The sequence below is a fragment of the Leuresthes tenuis genome, unplaced genomic scaffold (genome assembly GCF_036924035.1).
Source record: "Leuresthes tenuis unplaced genomic scaffold, fLeuTen1.0.hap1 SCAF_15, whole genome shotgun sequence".
NCBI lineage: Eukaryota > Metazoa > Chordata > Actinopteri > Atheriniformes > Atherinopsidae > Leuresthes > Leuresthes tenuis.
The window spans coordinates 15452953-15475259 of NW_027325369.1; the positions used below are offsets into that span (position 1 = coordinate 15452953).

At 42.4% G+C, this 22307-nt stretch overlaps 3 protein-coding genes across 3 annotated transcripts; all 3 read left to right on the forward strand.

Moving 5' to 3' along the window:
* Window positions 1-374: 374 nt before the first annotated feature.
* foxo3a (forkhead box O3A) lies at window positions 375-8706 on the forward strand. The gene is made up of 2 exons (XM_072365693.1): window positions 375-1726; window positions 5536-8706. The coding sequence occupies exons 1-2, from the start codon at window positions 1178-1180 to the stop codon at window positions 6847-6849; spliced, it is 1863 nt and encodes a 620-aa protein (XP_072221794.1). The 5' UTR covers window positions 375-1177; the 3' UTR covers window positions 6850-8706.
* A 525-nt stretch (window positions 8707-9231) lies between these two features.
* On the forward strand, window positions 9232-18367 carry LOC140270726 (putative uncharacterized protein C6orf183). Its single transcript, XM_072365921.1, has 12 exons — window positions 9232-9371; window positions 10903-10975; window positions 11063-11173; window positions 11583-11696; window positions 13540-13734; window positions 14659-14737; window positions 16343-16485; window positions 16571-16723; window positions 16979-17080; window positions 17572-17691; window positions 17778-17860; window positions 18184-18367. The coding sequence occupies exons 1-12, from the start codon at window positions 9232-9234 to the stop codon at window positions 18365-18367; spliced, it is 1497 nt and encodes a 498-aa protein (XP_072222022.1).
* Window positions 18188-21157, forward strand: LOC140270342 (uncharacterized). The gene is made up of 7 exons (XM_072365478.1): window positions 18188-18319; window positions 18819-19022; window positions 19559-19852; window positions 19931-20131; window positions 20295-20416; window positions 20520-20748; window positions 20837-21157. The coding sequence occupies exons 2-7, from the start codon at window positions 18834-18836 to the stop codon at window positions 21116-21118; spliced, it is 1317 nt and encodes a 438-aa protein (XP_072221579.1). The 5' UTR covers window positions 18188-18319; window positions 18819-18833; the 3' UTR covers window positions 21119-21157.
* Window positions 21158-22307: the final 1150 nt, after the last annotated feature.

The following is a 22307-nucleotide window of genomic DNA, read 5'->3' on the forward strand; positions in this document are numbered from 1 at the left end:
CCTACCTGGTCAGGTACTCCAGGAGGTTGCAGTATGTGAGTGTTTGAACATTTAGTGCACTGACACAAACATGACCAGGGCCTCACAATTTAAAAACTGTCATTTTACTCCAAACTGTGAATTAATATTTGGGTTTCAGCCGTCAGAATTCCATCTCAAATGAGTTTAGGGAAGGCTTTGAAAAGACCGGCTGGGAAATAAAATCAATATAAAAATCTGAGGTTGAAACTGCTTTGGAGTTGGTATTAAAGGTGATGTCACCGGGCAGCGGACAACCACACTGTCACTTTAATTTGAGCGCAGTCCTGGGGGCAGGATCGCGTTTGATTTTTTTTCTTTTTTTTTTTTTCTTCTTTCCTCCTTTTCTCTTTGAGTCGGAGCGTTTGCGCCAACCGCAGCAGCAGATTGAATGAAGTGTCTTTGCAGGCTGGTGACCACACGGAGGACACCGTGCTGACTTCCGCAAGATGCCAGAGATGTACAGCCAGAATGCATCAGTATTTTTCAGCTCTTCATAGGGCGGGTTTGAGCCTCACCGCGTCTCCCCCTCAGCCCTGTTTCCCGAAGCTACAGGGCCTTGAGGAACCTCCTCTCCGCCTTGATGGTATCTGGGGAGCAGCGCACTGCTCGGGCGGCTGGCAGCTATTTTTGCGGGTGATTGAGAACTTGGGAGGGTTGTGGTGGGGGGGAGGCGGGAATGGTCAAGATGGCAGCTGTGTATGGAGTGATGAAGCTGTGATGTGGTGGCATTAGATGGACTGTTTGTAATTTCTTTTGTCAAGTCGGGACCGCGGCGCAGGACGGGGGCGCGTGCGAGGGAACGTCGTTTGGATTCCTTCAAGACTCCGCCGACTCCTGCTCTTTCTCTCCACATTTAGCAAAAAAAAAAAAAAAAAAAAAAAAAGAATTGCGGTGCATGTTGGCCAGGGTGTGGGCTGTGCACGACAAAAGGCAATGTTTTGTTAATGCTGGTCAGCTCGATCGGCGCATAGACGCCTTGCAGGAGGACAGATAAACGGACCGAGCGACACGTGCTGGGACGGGGCTGCAGGCAGGATATTTGCATATCGTGCATAGTAAATACAAACTCCCTGAAGCCTGCACACTCAACATTGATGGAATGCGACCAGAATGATTTTGTAACCCTCTGTGCAGCTACCGAGATATTGCGATTAATATGGCCGAGGCACCGCGTAACTGCAGCGAACCTCCCTTGAACGTTGAGATCGATCCGGATTTCGAGCCCCAGAAGCGGCGGCGGTCCTGCACTTGGCCCCTGCCCCGTCCGGAGTCTGGTGCGGGTAAGCCCGGGGCAAACGACACTGACGTAATCCCCGAAGAAGATGATGATGAGGGTGGGAACGAGGAGAGCGCCGCTGCACAGAGAGCCAGCGGTGGCACAGCTGAAGAGCCGAGCTGCAGCAGCTCCATCTCCCAGCCTGTGGAGGTCCACCGCGGCCCCTGCAAGGAGGAGGCCGCCGACGGCTCCCCTTCCTCAGCGCAGACTCCCGGCGCGGCTGTGTGCGGCTCTGCCTCCCAGCAGCTGAGGAAGTCATCCGCCCGCAGGAACGCCTGGGGCAACTACTCCTATGCAGACCTCATTACCCAAGCTATCGAGAGTTCCCCCGAGAAAAGGCTGACCTTGTCCCAAATCTATGACTGGATGGTGAGGTCTGTGCCATATTTCAAGGACAAAGGCGACAGCAATAGCTCTGCTGGCTGGAAGGTGAGCACATGATGGTGCTGTCATCATAACAAAGACCACACTGTGGTCAATGACACACAATGCACACATGGCAATTGTCAATGTAGGGAAAGAGTTGGGTCCAAGCACAAGCTGTATTTAGGGGATGATTGCATCTGCTTTTAGATCTATTATCAGACTGACTTTGGAGAAAGCACAGCTCAGCAGGGAGTTGTGTGTGTGGCTGCCTGACAGGCATATATATCCAAGACTGATGTCAAAATACACATACAGTTGTATCCGTGGGTCTTAGTTTACACACCACTGCATCCGAGGGAAGAAAATTCAGAGTAAGCAGGTTTGAAAGCCATGAGTCAAAACGGGCGATGCAAATTGAATTTCACTTTCGTACATACTGCTCGAGCTGCAGCACAACGGCTTCACCAGGGCCCTGCTTCTGTTTGATTTTTCAGGATTAGTTTGGCTTGGACTAAACCAATTCATCTGTCATGGAATCAAGTCTGATGAAAGCTTTGAGCTTAGTAGGATTTAGATGGAGAGCAGGGAAATAGGTTTGTAATCCTGCACAACTGTGGCGGCCAGTTTCCAGGGAGATGCTTGCTGACTAAAATTACAGTGCGGGCGTTAAGGTTGAGCTCTTCATGTCGCCTCATGATGTTGCGACGGGCCCGTCAGAAGAATCATAGTACGAGATGTTGCGAGCTACAAGCTGTGGCTTGTGAACCAAATTGATGCCAATCACTGATTAATCTGCACAGAATCAGCTGGTTAGTTAGTAATTCTGATGAGTGGCGGTCAGTTTTCATTCATGTTTGGATGTTTATTTGTGGGCACACGTGTTCTGCGACTGCACAGCGATGCTGGCTGGGGGAGGAAAGGGTTAATGTTAGGGTTTCAGTTGTGCTGACATCAGCACGTCTTAGGAGAAGCATTGTGGCTGCGTGACACGCAGGGATCAGCCTCAGGGCAGTCATCTGCATGAGGCACCAAAGTGTCCTCGGCATCTGCAGAATGGGACTTAGGGGTTGTAAATTCAGAGCTGGCACGTAAAACGTACCCTTTAGCGAGCTGGAATAAAACCAGATTCAATGACGAGCTTTGTCTGTGCCTCCAAGATGAGGCTGAGTTTAGTCTAAATATTCGACCTCTTTGGACAAGCAGCGGCTCGGCCCCACTGTGTGCCGTGCCGGCGTTTCATGTGGCCCCGGCACATGAATCAATCAGCTGACCATAAATTATGTAGGTCAATGTGTAGCAGTGTGAGAGAAGCTCGGTGCTTCTCTTTGGATCTGGCCCTGGCTGAACTGGCAGTGCTCCAGTCCCCGCTCAGAACGAGGCTTTGCTCAAAGGGTGCTGCAGGGCTGCTGTGGCTGCGGGGGAGATGGGAAGTGCAGGAGTTTGCTCTTTGTTATTCATCTTTTCAAAGTTTGGCTCATACTGCACATAGCTGTGCGGCTCCATGCATTCACATCCACCATATCTTTATTTTAGAGGCTGGGGTGGTCGTTTTAGCTGCTAAATATGTTGGTTTTCTGAGCCTCAGTCTTTACAGACTGTAGACACAAAGCAAATGAAACAAAAGGAGGTACATGTGAATGTGTATGATGTATTAAAACTTAACGCTGATATTAACTTTCAAAAATTTCCATTTTCATTGCGTCAGAGAACTTGATTTAGTGCTTTGGTCATTTTTTGAGGTTGTACATCTGTGCTGTAATATGATACAATCCGATACAGCAGCACCACGATTTACAGCCTCATGAATGACCACAGAGTTGAGTCACGGCCAACTGAGCCAAAACTCGTCACCAAGGTTTGTTTATTCATGGCTGCGCTGCCGTGTTGGATTGCGTTAGATTGAACATGGCAGGTGTTTTAAGTGTGTTTTCTGCTTGTAGCTCACGGGATGAACAGCATGTCGCGGTGTTTGGCTTTGCTTTTCTGACGAGTGTGACATAAGATATCGTCCCAGTTGATGAACTGAAGAACTGCTGAATTTATGGAGGAGCAAACTCTACTGGTTTTCCAATTTTGCAGCTGAAGGAAAGACGGCCAGTTTGGTTGCAACGTTATTCCCAGCTCAGAGTTTCAGCCTTTGAGTCTAACGGAGGTTTTGCCCCACAGTTAGTCTGTGAGGCCTTCAGAAATGTGGGGTGCATCGCTTTGTTGCCCCAGTTTGGAGATTTTGCATGAACAGGAGCAAACGCTTCCTAATGAATCTTTTAGGTAACTGTAAGCATCCTCTGTTGTACTCCAACCTTCAGCTCTTCCCCAGACGGCTCTTTTTAAACTTTTTATCCCTTTGTCGCTGTTTTTATCCGGCAACATCTCACCTGCCATGAGATTTCAAAGATGAGACTTGTCCTTGAGAAAAACCTAAATGGTTACGTGTTGTCAGACGCCTACAGTAAAAACCAAGCCGCTCCACACTGGCGCTGTATCTCTCTGCAGCAGGGTCATGGTTGCTGGTTCCTGGCGTTCTTGCAGATTAAAACTGAAGCTGAACATTTTGTTTGTAGTCAACACTTTAAAAGCTGTGGGAAAAAGTGATCTTTTGACACCAACTTGGTGACCGTTTTGTTAATTCTGAATGAACAGCAGCAGCTGTCGATGTTCACGGCGGATAACCGTGGAGTTTCTACTTTCTGTTGGTGAAGTGTGGGCTGGGTTTGCAGGTTCCAGCTGTTTCATTTTGCACATGCTTGGGAACATCTCCAGGGAAGTCCTGCAGACCTTTTCTGAGCAGCCAGAAATGGGTCACAGTGTGAAGTGCAAAGAAGTCTTCAAGGGCTTGGCTAACAAAAAACCGCTGGATGTGTTGTATTGCCTTTTACATCCTTTAAATCATTGAGTTCTAATTTATAGCTTTGAAGAGACAGATGCCATTTCTGACGAGCTCATTATCTCCACAGAGTAATGTCTGTAAAGAAAATGCACGTTTTGTACAGTTTGGGTCTTTATCGTTGCATTTATTTTGACTTTAATATTAATGTTGATGTACAAACATGATATGAGATGTTGGAATGTGCCAATAATGCTTAAACAAATTAACAAAAAGATAAGAAACCTGAGCAGTAAGACTGTGAGATGGGTCTGATTTCCAAGTAAGGTCGTCAAAGTTGGACATTTTACAAGACGGATTAAAAAAGAATGGTCAAAATGGGTTGTGCAGATACCGATTTTAGTTTGTTTTAGGGATTCGAATCCCAAAAATGTGGCACTGTGTATGCATCATGAGTCGGTGAGCAGCTTGTTTTCATTTTACGCACCTTGCCTGGTGTGTAGTCACATCTGTCTGAGGCTTTATGTAGAAAAAAACCAGAAACCCCCCCCCCCCCCCCCCAGAAAAGTGGTCTTCAAACCCCACCAGCTTATTGAAAACAAAAGAAAAGGTTCCAAATAGGTTTCACAGGCTGAGAATTTTCCCTCAAGGCTAATATGTTTGCAGCATTTTCTGTATGTGGGCTTTTCGTAGGTCTGAATAAAACGTCCTATTTTCATATAAATCCCAAAAGTAAACGAAGAGTAATCAACTAAACAAATGAGAAATGTATTATACTTGGCGATTTATGTAATTAGGAAACATAAATGATATATGAGGAAATGGTAATGATTGTCCATGCTTTTATTTCATCCAGTTTTGGCTATTGTAATTCCCATTTTTGTCATATTTGTATCAGGTTGATTAGTTTCTGTTATTATGTTTCTTAACTGAATTTATTTAATTTTTTTGCTACTTTGCTGAAAACGTAGGAAAATCATGTTCTGACACATATTTGGGTTGGACATGAACATTCATTTGTATTCTGTCCTTTTTCTGTTCTTTTCAGAATTCCATCCGACACAACCTTTCCCTCCATAGTCGTTTTGTGAAGGTCCAGAATGAAGGAACTGGGAAAAGCTCTTGGTGGATGGTGAACCCTGAAGGCGGGAAAGGAGGCAAAGCTCCCCGACGACGGGCTGTTTCAATGGATAACAGTAAGTACATTAAAGGGGCCCGAGGACGCGCCACCAAGAAGAAAGCCTCACTGCAGGCCGCTCAGGACGGCAGCTCTGAGAGCTCATCGAGCCTCTCCAAATGGACGGGGAGTCCCACCTCCCGCAGCAGCGATGAGCTGGATGCCTGGACAGACTTCCGCTCCCGGACCAACTCTAATGCCAGCACTCTCAGCGGTCGTCTGTCTCCAATCCTGGCCAATCTTGAGCTGGATGAGGTGCCTGATGATGACTCTCCCCTCTCCCCGATGCTGTACTCCAGCCCCAGCAGCATGTCCCCGTCCACAGGACCCACAGGACTCTCCGACCTGGCAGGTACCATGAACCTGAACGACAGGCTGTCGGACAACCTGATGGATGATCTTTTAGACAATATCAGCCTGACGGCATCCCAGCAGCCTCCTCCTGGAGAGGAAGACACCGGAGCCAATAGTCAGGGGAGCTCAGTGTTTACCTTCACCTGCTCAGGGAGCAGTCTGGGTAGTCCTTCTGGCAGCTATGGGCCAAATCCCCTTTTCAGCCCTCCGTCCATCACAAGCCTGCGGCAGTCGCCCATGCAGACCATCCAGGAGAACAAACAGACCACCTTCACCTGCATCTCACACTTCAGTGAGCATCAGACCCTGCAGGATCTACTGAGCCTGGACTCCCACAGCCACAACAACGTTATGCTCACCCAGTCCGACCCTCTGATGTCACAGGCCAGCACCGCCATCGCTTTACAGAACTCGCGCCGAAATGCCATGCTGCTCGGCAAAGACCACCCGCTGGTGAACCCCACCAGCGCAGGCCAGGCCCAAAGCTCTTCAGTGCCTGGTTGGCAAGCTGGCTTGTCAACCTCCAACAGCGACGTCGGCCACCCCGATGCCAAGCAGCCGCACCTGAAGTCTCCCGCTAAAAACGCCGCTATGCAGCTCAGCGCTGGTTTGTCCGGCCAGGACCGCTTTTCTGCCGACCTGGACCTGGACGTGTTCAATGGCGCTCTGGAGTGCGACATGGACTCCATCATCTGCAATGAACTGATGGACGCAGATTGCCTGGACCTGAGCTTCGACGCTCGCCTCTCCCCCACTCAGAATGCCAACAGGAATTCAGGAAGCTTCTCCAGCTCGAAGCAGACACCCTCTCAGAGCTGGGTGCCAAGCTGAGAAGAACTTCCACCCGAGTAAACAAAAAAAAAAGTGGGGAAAAATGTAAATTTGGGTTTGTGTCCCGCATTGTACAATTAGAGGGGGAAAAACGTGTGTAAAAGCGTATTTATGTAGTGTTTTCTTCCATTATTTTTAATGTGAGGCATTAAGTTCGGTACTGTATTTTCAGTGTCTCAGACACAGAATGGTGTCTTCACAGTGAAGAAAAAAGAAATCTTTGAAAAGGTTGACGCCTGGACGTTGGGAACTACATTTCTGACTCAAAGGAGCGCATCAACTCATGTTAGTCTCAGGGAATCACCCATTTCACAAAGTGATACATGAAACTGAAGATAAATTATGTTCTCCGCCTGCTTCCTCTCCCCTTTCCAACCTAAACCTACATTTTTTGCCAAACCAGCCGTCGGCCGACAAAAGGCTGACGGCCTGTTTACAGAAAAAGCTACAGAGAATGTTCCATTATTACATTCAAGTGGAGGATACTTGATGAGCTTAGTTTTTAGTTAGTTTTTTTGGTTTTTCTTTGAGAGACGTAGCCTAAGTGGATGGAAAGATCTTCAAAGAGCTGTTCATTTCCCCGCCGATGCAGCGAGTCGCACCAAAATATGTCGAGGTTAACGTTATCAAGATGTGAACCGATCTACACCATGTGGGTTTTGTATGTAACAGGGTTTTTTTTTTTTGTTTATTTTCTTCATTTTGAAGCAAGCTACCCTGTCATTTTAGTGACATTACTGTGAATTCTGGTCCTTGTGAAGAACTGACACACACACACACACACTGCGGATCCCTATTCACCGTTTTCCATCCTCATCTTCCAATTACAGCTCTGTTTGGAGTTCTGCTCTGCATACAAACTTTAGGACAGAAGTAAGGACGTGACTTGGCTCTACTTGGCACCATTCACGTTAGCAGTGGCTTACAACTGCTTGGATTAAAAACGACCACACACCAGCACTCGATTGCAACACGCTGGTGTTAATCTGAAGGCGTTCTTGGTGCTATAAATATGGCGATAGCAGGGAGTGGCTGCAGATGGAGCGGCGTCGGCAGCCTCTCCCGTGTTATCAGCACTATAGCAGGTGCTGGGTGAAATGTGGGTTTTCAGCCCTGTGAGAGGTGGGTGCGTCGTACTTCAGAGCCATTAAAGGAGGAGAAAAAAAAACATTTTAAATCTTGCCAAATTTTTTCAGCATTTAAATAAGTGGATACAAGAGAATAAACAGTGTGTAGCTATTAGGAATCAGTGTTATAAGTGCAAAAAATAAACTATATCAGCACAGTTTTTGTAGGAACAGCAGGATGAATGATTTTAAGTTTACTTTTCTTTTTTTTTTTTGATAACTGGAAGCAAACATCACCCCTCCGTAAATGGAACCATTTAAAAAATCCCTGTATTTTATTAATTTGTTTCACTTTGTCCGGCAGCCTCTCCACTTCTGGGAGTTACAGCTTCTTTTTTTTTTATTCTTTGATTGTCTGCATTTTTCTCCTCAATTGGCTGTTGATCAAAATCTAAAGTTTACAGCTCGTTTGAAGCTAGTGGCCGCCTAAATCCTGGGTCCCATTGGCTTAACTCTCGATTTAACAAAAGTAAACCCTGTTCGACCTCGCTTCCAAATAGAATTTCTTTTGCATCCTGTTGGTGACTTAAATTGTATTTCCACATGAATTCTGTGAAAATCTCACTGCCAATATCTACGTTTTAGTCGTTCCTCTTGCTCCTACAAAAAAAAAGAAAGTTTAAAAAAGGGAGGGGGGAAATAAGAGATTGCCAGTTGTAATTCCAATTTCTCTCTTGGTTTTATCTGAGATGGTGCATGTAAATAAAGCTTACAAACTACTGAAAATCTGGACTGGTGTACAGTTTTTTTTTTCTGTTTCTATCCCAAGAGAAATTGCCCAGCTGTAGACTTTACTCTGCAGAGCACTGTGAACATGATTTGCCATTGGATGCTGGCATCACGAGCGAGGAACCAATCACATACTGTATCCAAGAAGAAGGAGCCTGCTGAGATGAAAGGTTATTGAACATTGGAGCTGCAGAGGTAGGTGATTCACAACAGCTGATGCACAGGTTCTGCTTTCATATTTTTTACACGCCATGTTACAAACGATTGTTTACTCTGGAGTGAGTTTGAATAGACATGGCAGCGCCAACCACATCCCAACTAAAGAATGAGTCCAGTGTAACATTAGAGCCCTCTACAGCTCAAACACAGAAATGGTAAATATGAAGAGCGGGAATTGAGATAGGAGGCCCAACTGCAAGCATCTCCATGGCAACATTACAACAAACCAGCACAGAGGCAGAGATTTAGTACTGAAGGTGATGTTCTCTAGTCTCTCTTAATGTTTACAAGAAAAGGAGGTTTTGCCATGTTTGACATGTACAAAGCTTCCTCCTCCATTAAAGTGAAGCAGCTGGAGGCAGAGCTGTCGGAGCAACTTGCCGCCCTTCTGGTGGAAATTCAGGGAAACGGTTTTCCACACGGAGCAGGACCGCTCAGCCTTTACAGGTTTGTTGACCAGAAATCCAGATGAAGACTGACACATCTGCAAAGGATTGTCTTTTTTTTTTTTTTTACCCGTATATGTTTTTTTAGGTATGTGAAATTTAAAGCACAATATGCCTTTCAAAAGTTGGCATTTTTTTGTTCTTAATAGAAATTAATAGAGAAAATATTTACATGAAAATATGTGAAAAGCCACATGGCAAGCAGCACTCTGAAGACACATAGATCACATCCACGAGAGATTATTCTTATGCTTATTCTGCAAACGTCATCATAGCTCGTATCTACCTAATACAGGTAGATACGACCTACGATGACAGGTAAGTTTTAATTAGCTTCAGCATTGAAAAACCCCTTTCTGCCTCAGCTACACTTACAGGAAGGGTCAGACCAATTCTGAGAGCAAGGGGCACTCTTTTTATAATTTATAATGAAAATTTCTATAGTTTTTAAGTTTTAACGTAAACAGGTAGCTCATAGTGGAGCTAATGAAGTAAAGCCAATAGTCTTTGGCTACACACTGCCTTTGTAAGGGCTTTACAATTAAATTAATGTATAAAAGTAGTAGCATAACATAGTTTATGTTGCTACTTCTAACTATTATTAGCAATAATACTGAGAGACACTAACATGACGGCATAGTGCATACCTTTATCTTTTGTCCTTTTCTCTTCTTATTATTTCCTTCTTTTCCTGAACTGGGCACCTCAGCTTTTTTTACCTTTTATTGTCCATACTTCATTGAGCACTTGATTTGAGAATCAACTCTGTGGCGGAAAAGCCTCTGACGTAATCCGCGTCTGTCTTCTGTTTATGATGCGCTGGACGGTTTTAAACTAGCTACATGTTGTTGGAACTAGAAAAAAAAAAACAGTGGCGAGCTGAAATTAAATTAAACATTTTCTTCTTCTTAGATACTTTTTTTTTCTTAATTCCATGCTGTTTGTTTGTTCTGCAGGGCCCACAAAACAATTAATCAAATCTGTTTCAGTCTCTTCCTGAGAATTAAGACTGGGATTGAGTTCAGTTGATCAGAATGATAATGGTTTGAAGCATGCTGTTAAGCAACAGGCAGGTGGTTCTGGAGCCATTTCACTCGGAGGAAAAGGGCATACATCTCAGGGCCTAGATGTGCCCAACTTACCCCAAGAGACTTTCAAAGATTGTTTTGCAGCACGAGATTCTATGGATCCCAGAATGGTGTTGTCATTGTACCTGAATGTCACTGATCCAGGCAAGAGCAAGTTTAGTTCAAACCATAGAATCCTATCAGAGAAGCATAACCGATTACTGCAATATTGGCTACATTTATGTTTCAGTGAACAGCATTTTTATATATATATATTTTTGCATGTTGTTTATTCATTTTAACATCTGTTCAAATATACCTCTCAATAATAATCAGTGGATACGAACTTAGTGGTGCAGCTTTTGATTAGTAAGGAGAAGATTTTCTTATGAAATGTTTAAAGGGTGTTCAGTTTTGTTCTAAATACCATTTGGGGTAAAAGGCTTTTTGATTGATTTGTTTCAGCTCTGTTCTACCGCCCAAAGATATCTCCTTCTTTCGTGTGGAGAGGGAACATGCACTGAGAAGGGGGCTGCAGGTGAGTCTGAAAATGAGTTCAATGATGTTTATATTTGATTGTTTTTTCTGGCTTAAACCCGACTTCCCGTTTTCTCCTGGTTTTCAGGTGGCTGAAGCTCTGCCGTTTCAGTCTCAGGCTGATGCCATGCAGAGAGAGCTGGAGAGCTGCTTGAGTTTGGAGTACAGTCCTGATAGTCTGCCTATTCTGCTGCACCAGGTGAGGACAAACACCTTGTTTATTCTTGTATATTCAACTTCCGTGACACGTGTTCTTTCATACTAGTGCAAATGAAACATCCAAAATGCACATTTACGGGAGTTTCTTTACCATGAAATGAGTTGCAGTCATACTCTAGTTACAGTCATAACGCCACTCAGCGTACTTTGTTACCCTTTGATTTATATTTGTCTTTCCCAGGCTGTTGGTGGTGTAGTCTGATTTATGGAGTGGTGAAAAGAAAAGAAAAATCCCCTCTGTGAAAACTCATGACTCCACTAATAGTCAGAAGTGTGTCAACAAAATGCAATCAAGCAGGAAAGAGTCATGGTGTTATCAAAAAGAAAAAAATCTTTACTTCAATGATCAAATTGAATACAACTTTTGTTTTGTATTCCTTTCCTTGTAGTTCTTCGTGGACAGATCGTGTCACTTGGCTCAGATCAAATATCTGCTCATGCTGAGATGGAGAAGATTTTGCCACCACTCCAGCATCATCGCAAAGCTGTATCCTCATTACAAGGTTACCATGCCAATGCTAAAAGGGGAAAAAAAAAAAAAAAAAGATTCTCTGTGACAGCTCATTTTAGCCCTTAATCTTAGCCCACTTCAGTTCTGTGAAGGTTTGAAGCATGATGCAGGCAGCTGTGTTATCGCAGAGTATCAGAGCTTTGGAAACAGACTGAAACTAGACACCTTTCTGATAATCTAATTGAAACACAGTAGAGTCAGTTCAGTATATTTAATTTCAGTACAAATTTAATTACAAATATGGAAATAAAATCGAATTAAAGAGCTTTTAGTTCAATCAAAGTTTGAAACAGCCCAAAAAGATGTTTCCCTTCTGTGCTCTTGATCCAGCTTTTATGATTTTTTTCATTAGAGAAATTGCAGAAAAATTAGGAGATATTAGCTTTAGGTCTGTAAAGATATCATCATATTATGTTATTATATTTATCACACAATTTTTTTCATGGCTAAATGAATACAATAACAATAACTTGATGATTGTAGAAAATGATCACAATGCTGAGAGTGAGATGTAACTTTTTAAAACTTTTGCTTTGTTTCCTTTTTTGGCAAATTAACCACAGCCTCGATTCTAAAGCAAACAGCAAAGCTCATAAACCAACATTTTTTCCACAACAGGACACCGAAAGCATATCAAATGTTGATATTATGAAATATATTGGCTCATCTTGCAGCACATCTAAAAAAGCTGGGAAAGGTCCATGTTTACCACTGCATAACGTCTCCTCTTCTTTTAACAACATAAACGTCTGAGAACTGAGACCAGTCGCTGGACCTCTAGGACAGGAATAATGCCCCTTTTGCTTTTAATGATGCTCAAAATGCTTTCAGTTTGTGAGAGGTCTGGACAGCAGGCAGGCCAGTCCAGTCCCTGAACTCTTCTACTACAAAGCCATGCTTTTGTAATCGACACATTATGTGGGTTGGTGTCGTTTTGCTGAAATTTTCAAGGCCTTTCCTGAAAAAGATCTGGCTGAGAGCATATGTTGCTAAAACCTTCTAAAAGTTCTAAAAAGTTCTAAGTTCTAAAATCCGTATATGCCTTTCAGCATTGATGGTGTCTTTCCAGATGTGCAAATTGACAGTTCCATGGACACTAATGCACCCCCAGACCATCAGAGATGCAGATTTTTGAACTGAGTGCTTATAACAAGCAAGATGGATCCTCTCCTCCATAGTCTGTAGGATGTGCGTCCATGAGAGTTTTTTGGAAACTGCTGACGCTATGTCCATCTTTATTTCTGAGACTCTACATCTGTAAGGTGCTCTTTTTATACCCAATAATGTTATCAAGCTGTTGCCAGTTAACCTAATAAATTGCAACATGTTCCTCCAGCTGTTTCCTTTTAATACCTCTTACTTTTCCAGCCTTTGTTGCCCTCGTTCCAAATCTTTTGAGTCGTGTTTCTGCCGCTAAATTGAAGATGAGCTAATATTTTTCATTAAAATGGTTCAGCACGTGATATGTTTACATGTTTTATTGTGAATAAGATATTGGTACATGATGTTCGCAAATTAAGATCTGTCTAATACGAATCTGTGACCATAACTATGCATAAAAGTAGAAAAAGCAAAAAGATCTGCTGGGTCCTACATTTACCACCAGTGCAGCAGAGTATATCACGACAACCACAAATTTCACATAAACTGTTGTGATCAAGGTAGCCGAAGAAACGCAACAAATTCACAGCTTTAGTCAGCAAATCTGTAAAATATGCTAAAAAAAACTGGATTACACAAAGCTTTTTAAAGCTTTTTTTTGCTGCTGGAACCTCCAGATGACTTTCCAGTTGATTGGTCCTCTCAGGATCATATGTTTTCTTATATTCTCTCAGGACCAGATGTTGAACTTGACACGTGAGTACGAGGACGCCGTTCAGAGAGCCCGCAGACTGTCTGCAAGCAGAGAGAGGACCCTGATGGGTCGAGGAAACCCTGCCAGCCTGCTCGCTCTGGATGATGTGGTCATTTACCTGCAGTGGTTGGTCTGCCATCTGCACTCTGCTCAGACCATTCACAACTTCCTCAGGGTGGGAATGTTTTTAATGACTGTTCCTGTTATCAAAGGTCTTTGGTGTTTAATTTTGTGGTGTTCGTCTCTAGATTGAATCAAATTTGTAATGCAAATCTAAACTGTGTTCCCACACATGCCATATTATGGATTTGGCGATTTTTATGTGTCATGATGCTTTAAGCACTGTGTGATGGACTGGCGACCTATTCATGGTGTACCCTGCCTCTCACCCAATGACAGCCCAGAATAGGTTCCAGCCCCCCGCGACCCTAAATTGGATTAAGCAGGTATAGAAAATTGATGGATGATGCTTCAACCTGGAAATGACAAGAGAAATTACAACAATGTTGACACAAGTCTTTGTTTTATTAAATTAAATTCTCTCTTCATAGTTGATATTTTTATTCATACTTTTCTCACGAAGGCTGGTGTTGGCCATCGCAGCGATCAGTCATTTCTCATTTTTGCTGACAAGCTTTCTGCATGTTTGCACGGGGATTTTGGTTGGAAAGTTTTTGTATTAAAACTTGGTTTTAGTCCTCGTGGGATTCAGGTCTGGATTTTTCCAAAAAATGTTAATATTGTTTTCTGTATCTTGCAAACTTTGGCTGTATGCCTCAACATTTCAGATTATTGTCTTCTTTGAAAGTCTAAAATTGCATGTTGTCCTACGGAATTGTAAAGTAGGACCTGAGGATGATAAAAGGATCCCCATGGGGTCCGTCTTGACTAACCTGTAAAAATGTAAGAAGCAGAAATTGAAATAGTTCATATCTTTAATCATTTAATAATTAATAATAATAATAAGTCATTTCTGGTCAGCTGAAACCTATTTAAAAAGAATTAAATAAAAGTAACCTGAAAAAAGCCCTACTTAGCGCAGGTATGAATAATTTTGGGTTTCACTGTATATTAGTTTTGAAATAAATGTCTTCAACAGGTGCTGCACTACATTCCAGCATGGGAGAGAAAAGATAAAGAACCACAACAAGTCATTAATGAGACTCAACATTTTGGCGGTAAGAATCTAAAAGTCTTGAGTTCCCCTTAATTTCTTTAATATTTTCTTCCAAGCAGGCAGACTTTCTTGTAATATTTAAAGTGGTCTTGAGTTGTCTTTTTTCTTTCTTTCTGGGCTTGCTGAAGGTCTTTTAAAGTTTTGAAGTTTTGTGGCTGCTTTTTCTCATTTTCTGTTCAGTCCTTGTACTTGACAATTTTCACAAAACTGTGATTAATTTTAAATTTTTTAGCTTGTTACGAACCTCTTAACATTGACCAATGAATTATTTAAACATAAAAAAGTCACCTAACTCAAGGGAAGAACCAGTTTTGCGCCTACAACAGGCAACCTAGCAAACTTTAAACTTTGCCAACTTTAAATCACATCTTTTGGTGCTTTGCTTCTAGTAGACTGTCACAAAGAAATAATCTCCCATTTCTTCAGATGCATCTACAAAAAATCCAGGTCTTTGCTAGAAAATAATCCATCAAAGACCATCTGTTCACTGAGGCCTCATCAGAAATGGTCTCCATGCAAAGGTAGCTTTAAATGAGACATTCTTAAGGAAGGGAAACATGGAGAAAAAGCTGAGGTGTGCTAAATGACCCAAGAACTGGACTGAAAATCAGTGGAAACAGGTCTTATGGAGGGATGAATCCTCCCTAAAACCTGTATGTCAACATTATTGAAGCAGTGGGGGATCATCTTGACAGAGAACAGAACAAATGGCAGCCTACATACAAAGAAGAGTTTTGGAATGTCCTTCAAGAAGCTTGGAGACATATTCCTAAAGACTACTTAAAGAAGTTACAAGGAAGCTTGTCTAAGAGGGTTCAGGCTGTGTTGAGGAATAAAGGCAGTTAAACCAAATATTGACTTAATTCCTTAGAATTGTACTATATACTATATATTGTTCTGGCAATACAAAATGAGGGGTGGCTCGAGCCTTTTGCACATTACTGAATGCTAAACTTTTGAATTTGGATACTGTAACAAAAATTATTAATTGTGCTAAACTGGGAACTGCAGAGACAAAGATGGACAAGAAGAAGAATTATTAAATGGATCTAAATATAAACTGTCTTTTCCCCAGTGAATTTCAAAGCATCCACTGAACTGACTTCGATGGAAATCTGGTATTTAGATCTTTTAGATGATTTCCTGCATGCATCTGAAAAGGTTTAGGAAGGTCACCAAAGTCAGGACGGTTCAAGACTAAATAATCAAATTCTATCAAGAAAAAGTCAGCTGCCACAATGCTGTGCTCGGGATTTTATGTAACAGTGTTTCATTTTCATAAATACGTTTGAACTGAAGGATTTCTCAATACTTTTCAGCCATTCGCTTCAGATCACAGATTGTACTTCTCTCCAAACAACGATGCGGTTAGAAAACTGTCATATCAGTCACAGGCACAACTTTAGACAAGACACACAACTAACTTGAATTTTCAAGTCTGAGCTTTTTTTAATTCTTCATCCTTACATGTGTGCTGTGTAGTCTTTGTTTGGGCCCAGCAATGTGTGGATTTTTCTCTTTTGGTTCAACACTTTTAGAACACTTGCTACTTGAAGAGTCTATACAAAACAATGTGTTTATCACAGGATTTATTTGACTATGTCAGGAATTGCTGATAACGTTCCTCTGCACACGCTTCACCTGGATGGGTTTCTACCTGAGCTGCAGTCCTTGATCACCTTCTTCCAGCTGCCATATGACACCGGGAGCCTCAGGACCACTGCAGATGAGATGGAGTTATTCAGCATGGTATTGCTGCAGAAAAGACAAGTGACGCAAACATAAAGTAGAGCTGGGGGACATTCAGCTTGACTCTCTGCTTTTGTCTGAGCAGGTGTGGAGGAAGTTCAGAGAGATCTTTAGACGACAAGAGCAGATGAAAACCTTTCCTCAGTATGACGGGACTGATGTCAGAGGGAGCCAGGGGGGGAGGAAGAGTGCACACACGGCTCTGAGGAAGGACGCCAACTGGGTCCCTTTCATACAGGTTAGAGCAAATGAACAAGAGAAATAAGAGACTGTAATCTCCTTGTTGTTTACACTGTAGTCTCAGCTACTTTGATGCTCTATTAAGGTATTTTTTTTCACTTTCTTCTCAAAGCACCCTCTCACAAGCACAAAGTGATGGTTTTAAATCATTGTTTTACCCATTTAAGGATTACATGTTTGTTTTTTTTAGTCTTTTTTTTTTTTTTAGAGTATGAGGACGATAGAAATGGACAGTTTTGATTCTGTCCTGCAGGTGAAGCCCAGACGAGATCCGTGGCAGCAGAAGCTCCTCACTGAGCTAAAAGAGAAGCAGTCCGTGGATGGGCTGCTGAGGAAGCACTGCAGGTTTCTGCAGGTAACCAGGATTCGGCTCTGAATCAGTGACATGCCTCCTTGTTATCATCATCTGACTTGTACATTAATGGTTACTTTTCAATCAACTTGAAGTATTCCTGATATATAAATAGTTATATATAAAGTGTTATTCTCACTTTGAGTTGTTTTCCTATCACGTGTAATAAAGACCGTAAAGAAGCATATTAAAAGAGGAAAAACAGGAAAGATTTTCAAAATGTTAACAAATGTAGCAAAAAAAAACAAAAGGGAAGAAGTCGAAGGAAACCTTTTAACTTGTTCTATGCAAGTGTTGATAATATAGGTTGCGGTACTGAAAGAAAATAAATCACCTTCTGAAAACAAAAGGAAAATCTGTGCTTTTAACACCATCACAGCCAGTGGCAAAGCATTACCACATCCATTACTTATTGCGTATTTGAACTGGCTCCAGTTGACATCATGTAGGTAATGTATTGGCCGTTATATTCTACTTACCGCGTTTCTGAGCAGGTCCCTGATTTACTGCACGTGGCAGCAGGTCTGAAAGAGCATGCTTCACGCAGCAGCGCGACAAACCCAAAAAACATCTGTGAGATGTGGACCAGACTTTACACCACTGCCAGCGTAGCTGTACGTATCATAGAGAGACGGAAATATACTTCCTAACCTTCCTCTTTACCGCAGTGAAATAAAAGAATGGCTGTTTTTCTTGGAAGGTAACCTCATCAACATCCAAAGGAAGACGAGATGACGACAGAGAGAATTTCAAGTGTCAGAACTCAAGCTGGACAATTGAAAGGTGTGTGTTACCTATGCAAAGAGGATTACAGTTTGTGTTTTTATGAGTTCAAATACAACATTTCTCAGTTTCATATTTTCTATATTTAACTTTAGTCATGTTGTTTCCATGGTTTCTGTCTCTCAGAACTTTTAATAAGCATTTGACAGGGTGTTAATAACAAAGGTGTGTATCATATATCAGATCTGTGCAAATAAAAAATATAAAGGAGCAATTTTTGTTGTGTAAAGCCAGCTTTTTGAGTATGTTGATGATAAACAACAAAACTGATAACATTGCAGCCATCTGCTTCCTCTGTTAAAAAAAACAAACCCAAAAACCAGCCACTCTGTGGAGGACAGCCTGCGGGTCCTGGGTCTGGACGACAGTTTAGACGAGGGCACCTCTGATCCAGTTGTAACCAGAGGAGCACACCTGTCCCTGATCTACCTGAGGCATCTGAAACTCAGAGAGCTCCAGGTGAGCCACAAAGCATTAGTTTTTCCATGTCTAAAGGAGGATAGATGAGTGCTGTCGTGGATGCTGCTTACTACAAAATACACCAGATTAGTAATGTCCTATCACACAGTACAGAGCCATGTGAAAATCAAGGTAGCCACTTTCATTTCTCAGGTCACTTCTGATGTCTTTCCTCCTGGGCATTGTGTTAACACACACCTGAATGCTTTGAACCAGCAAACTGACAACACCTTTTGCTTTTATAGAAGTGCTCTCACTTGATGATGAATATTCTTAAAATACATTTGATTACTGGAAAAGATGCAGTTAGTTTTTCACACCCTGTTTCGGCTTAATTTTTGTTCACTGAATGACTCTGAGGCTCCATTTTCTTCATTTTAAGACCTGGCAAGGACTAGATTATGTGTGAAACCTTTGAACTGAATTAGGGTGTACTTTCTTTATTTTAGCACTCTTTGAGATGCTTAGAAGTGGCCTGTCTTCTATTTCCTCTCTGTAGCGCGTCTGTCTTGGGATGCTGAACTACCTGCGCTCTGTGGAGAGGACTTTGACTTTTGACCTGGCAGGTCTGAAGCTGGAGGAGCAGCAGCTCTGCAGCACAGAGGAGGAGACAGGTTGGATGAACGCAGCCAGAGGAGGAACAGGGGAGACAGGAGGTCTCAGCTCGCTCCAATACATCCACAACACTCCTGTTGACTACAAGGTAAAACAATGTCTGAGCATTTTGGTGCTCAGCCCTGGTATTCATGATGAAATTAGAATAAAAATTTGGTAAACTGGAGAGGGGTGTTTCTATTTTTAGACGCTACTTCTTAAAGCTCAAGAGTCATTTCCTGCTTTGTCTATTATCAGAGTACTGTTAAATGCATTTTTACAATATTTAGTTCCAATATTGAAAAAAAAAAACAGCATTTTGGTGACGATTGCTGTTTCTTTTCGGTTTTTAAATTAGCAGAATTTGTTGTCACTTTCTGATGATTTATTTAAGGGAAAATCATTTCCTGGATCAAAGGATTAGTTCTGATTTGGATGAAGAAATATTTACTTGATTTCTGCTGGATCTGTTAATTTATTAGTTTAACTACTCACACTGATTTAAGCATTCATTGTGAAATTTGAAATATTCGGTATGAACCATCACAACATAGAAGCACACACAGAACTAAATGTGAACTAAATGCTCTGTCTTGTTGTAAAAGGAGCAGATTGTGGCATTCTCATGATTTCTTTATTTTCCAGATCCATTGCTCGGAGTTCATGGAGTTTCCAGAGGTGGAGAATCTTCATGATTTCTACAGCTTTGAGGATCATTTCATCCACGTTCAGGACCACAGAGGGTTTTACATCGTATACGACGTTGCTCTGAAGGACCTTGATGAGCTGAAGAATGAGCTTCTCCTTGTTGGTTCACACTTCATTCACAGACACGGGATCAAACAAACGGAGGCTGTGCGGGCAGGAAATGTGGACCACGTTGCTGTGCTTCTCCACTTGTGGAAATGCGAGACAGAGTTTTTGGAGAGCAAAGTGCAGGTAGTCCACTGATTTTTATTGATTTTCAAATTATCAACTCTGAAACCATTCAATCTTTATGTGATAAACCTTTCCCAGCTCTTAAACTGTTACTATGAGGCCTACCAGCATGCGACAGGGACTGAGGAGAGATTTGCTCTGGCCCGCGTTATCACTGACATCATGCACATGAGGCCACAGCTGGACACGAAGCAGGACTACTTTGTTCAGACTTACAGGGCAGATATTGGCTGCCTGCAGAGCCACCAGCAGCTCATTCGAGATGTTCTGGACAATCAGGTGAAAACACAAAGCAGCAAAGGTTTGGACTCACATGTGAACACGCAGAATGCAAATATAAATATAAATGTATGATTCTTTGAATTAGACATGAGTCTGACAGATGATGCGGGATGATAATAGGTTTGCATACAGTGACAGACAGTGCTGTTCTTCTCCCCAGATAAAACGACAGCGACTGTATCTTGAGCGTATCTGGAGAGACGATAAGAAAAGCTGCTTTCCTGAATATGGCCTTCCACCAAACTACGTTCCTCAACATTTGATCTCACTTGGAAGCAGCAGGTGAGCACACGCGACTGCTGTGCCCATTTTGTCCTGCACGCTTTCATTAATTTGTGATCTTAACAACCTCTTCTTACCGTCTTTGTGTTTGCTCTGTTGATAGCCCAGCGCTCATGAACGTATTCCTCCTTGAGGTTCACCCTTCTCTCTGTCTGGCTTCTGCAATCTATCACGGGCTTGTTCAGGCTCATGCTGAGCTCTGCCAGCTGCACCAAGCCACGAGCAGCACTGACAGACTCTTCCTGCAACAGAAGCTACTGCAGCAGGCCCTGCAGAGCTGGAACAGGCTGGCTTCACCAGGAGCCTCCTACAGCTCTCAGACACAAAAAGATGTATGTTTTCTTCTTTCTTGTGAGTCTGTTCAATTTACATCACACAAAAGTGGTGAAACAACTTCACTAAGTTAAAGGTTTTCCTCAGCTGTTCTCAGACGTGTTTTTCGACGACCCAGTTCTGGTCCAGAACGTGGGCCTGTCATTGATAAAATCTGCAGAGGAGAGGGGCACGAAGCAGGGACAAGAGAGACAGTTGTACGCAGTGGAAACGTTCTCTAAGCTGCTGGAGCTCGTCACCGTCCGCCATCGTCTGCAGGAATCGGCCTCAGAGACTGCTCATCTGGCAGAGTTAATAAAAACACAACGGGACGGGACAGATTCAATCAAGAAACACAACATCACATCACTAGAACATGCTATGTTTTAGTCCATAAAAAGTTGAGATTCTGGAGACGCAACCGTTTCTTTACAGTGTCAACTTGTACAACATAAATGCATCTTTTTATTTCATACAGCACAGTTACAAAAAATGTTAATTTTCATTCTGTTTCAAGTAACAAAGAGTCTGTTCTGACTTAAAATCCTTATTGGCAATATTATCCCATGTCATTTACTTTGTAAAAGCCTATACTGTGATATCTTTTATTTTCTTTTTTCCAGGTTGTACAGAAATGTGACGTCAGAGCTCAGCCTTGACGATTTCCACCTCTATCTGAGGCCGCTACCGTTTGAGCTCGCTGAACAGAGGGAGCGAGTCCAGCAGAGGCCTGTTTTTATCACAGCGATACTGGAGGATGGCAGCTCTGTGGACAGGTGTAAAAACTACATGTCCCAGTCTCACAGTTAAACCTTCCTTTGGTCTTCATAGAGTCATGCAAGGAAAATGTACATTGGTGGTCATTTCTTACAGCTTTCCAGTACGACTCACACATAGTGGATGCATGCATTTTTTCCAGATGCTCTATTATGAAAGACAACCCCTGGTAAAAATTTTAATGAGATAGTACAGATATAACAGAAAACTGTGTCATTTACAAGCTGAACATGTGGCTTTGGAAATTACTGTAAAAAAATAAATCAGAAAAAGTGCTGGAATTAGTTCAATTACTTTTCATTTTTACACCTGCAAAAGTTTAAATGTGCAAATCAGTATGTAGTTCTAACAGAGCTGTCAGTGGAAACAATGGAAAGAATTCTCAAACTCCTTCAAGAAGCTAATATAACCAGGAGTATTTAAAAGTTCTTGGTTGTTCACTGTCAGCTGTTTTGGAGCAATATCAAACAAAATGCAAAAGGGCATTTTTTGATGTGTAAACTTGGAATGCTGAGGATCAAACCAGCAATCGTCTGATTGAAGGATGCCCACTCTAACACCCCCCTCCCCCCCTCCCCCCATACATGAGGGAAGATGTCAAAGTCTCAATCTAGAAAACAGGAAGTTCACAACAAGGAAGATTGTTTGTGACCAAACTGCAAGAAACCAGTTGAAGGAAATGGGATTTACATCCAGAAAAGCAGAATGTAAACAATCACTAGCTCCTGAATAGAAGTAATATGAGTTGCAGTGGGCTAAAGAGTCAGTCATGGGCTGTGAATGTGTGGATGAAAGTGATATT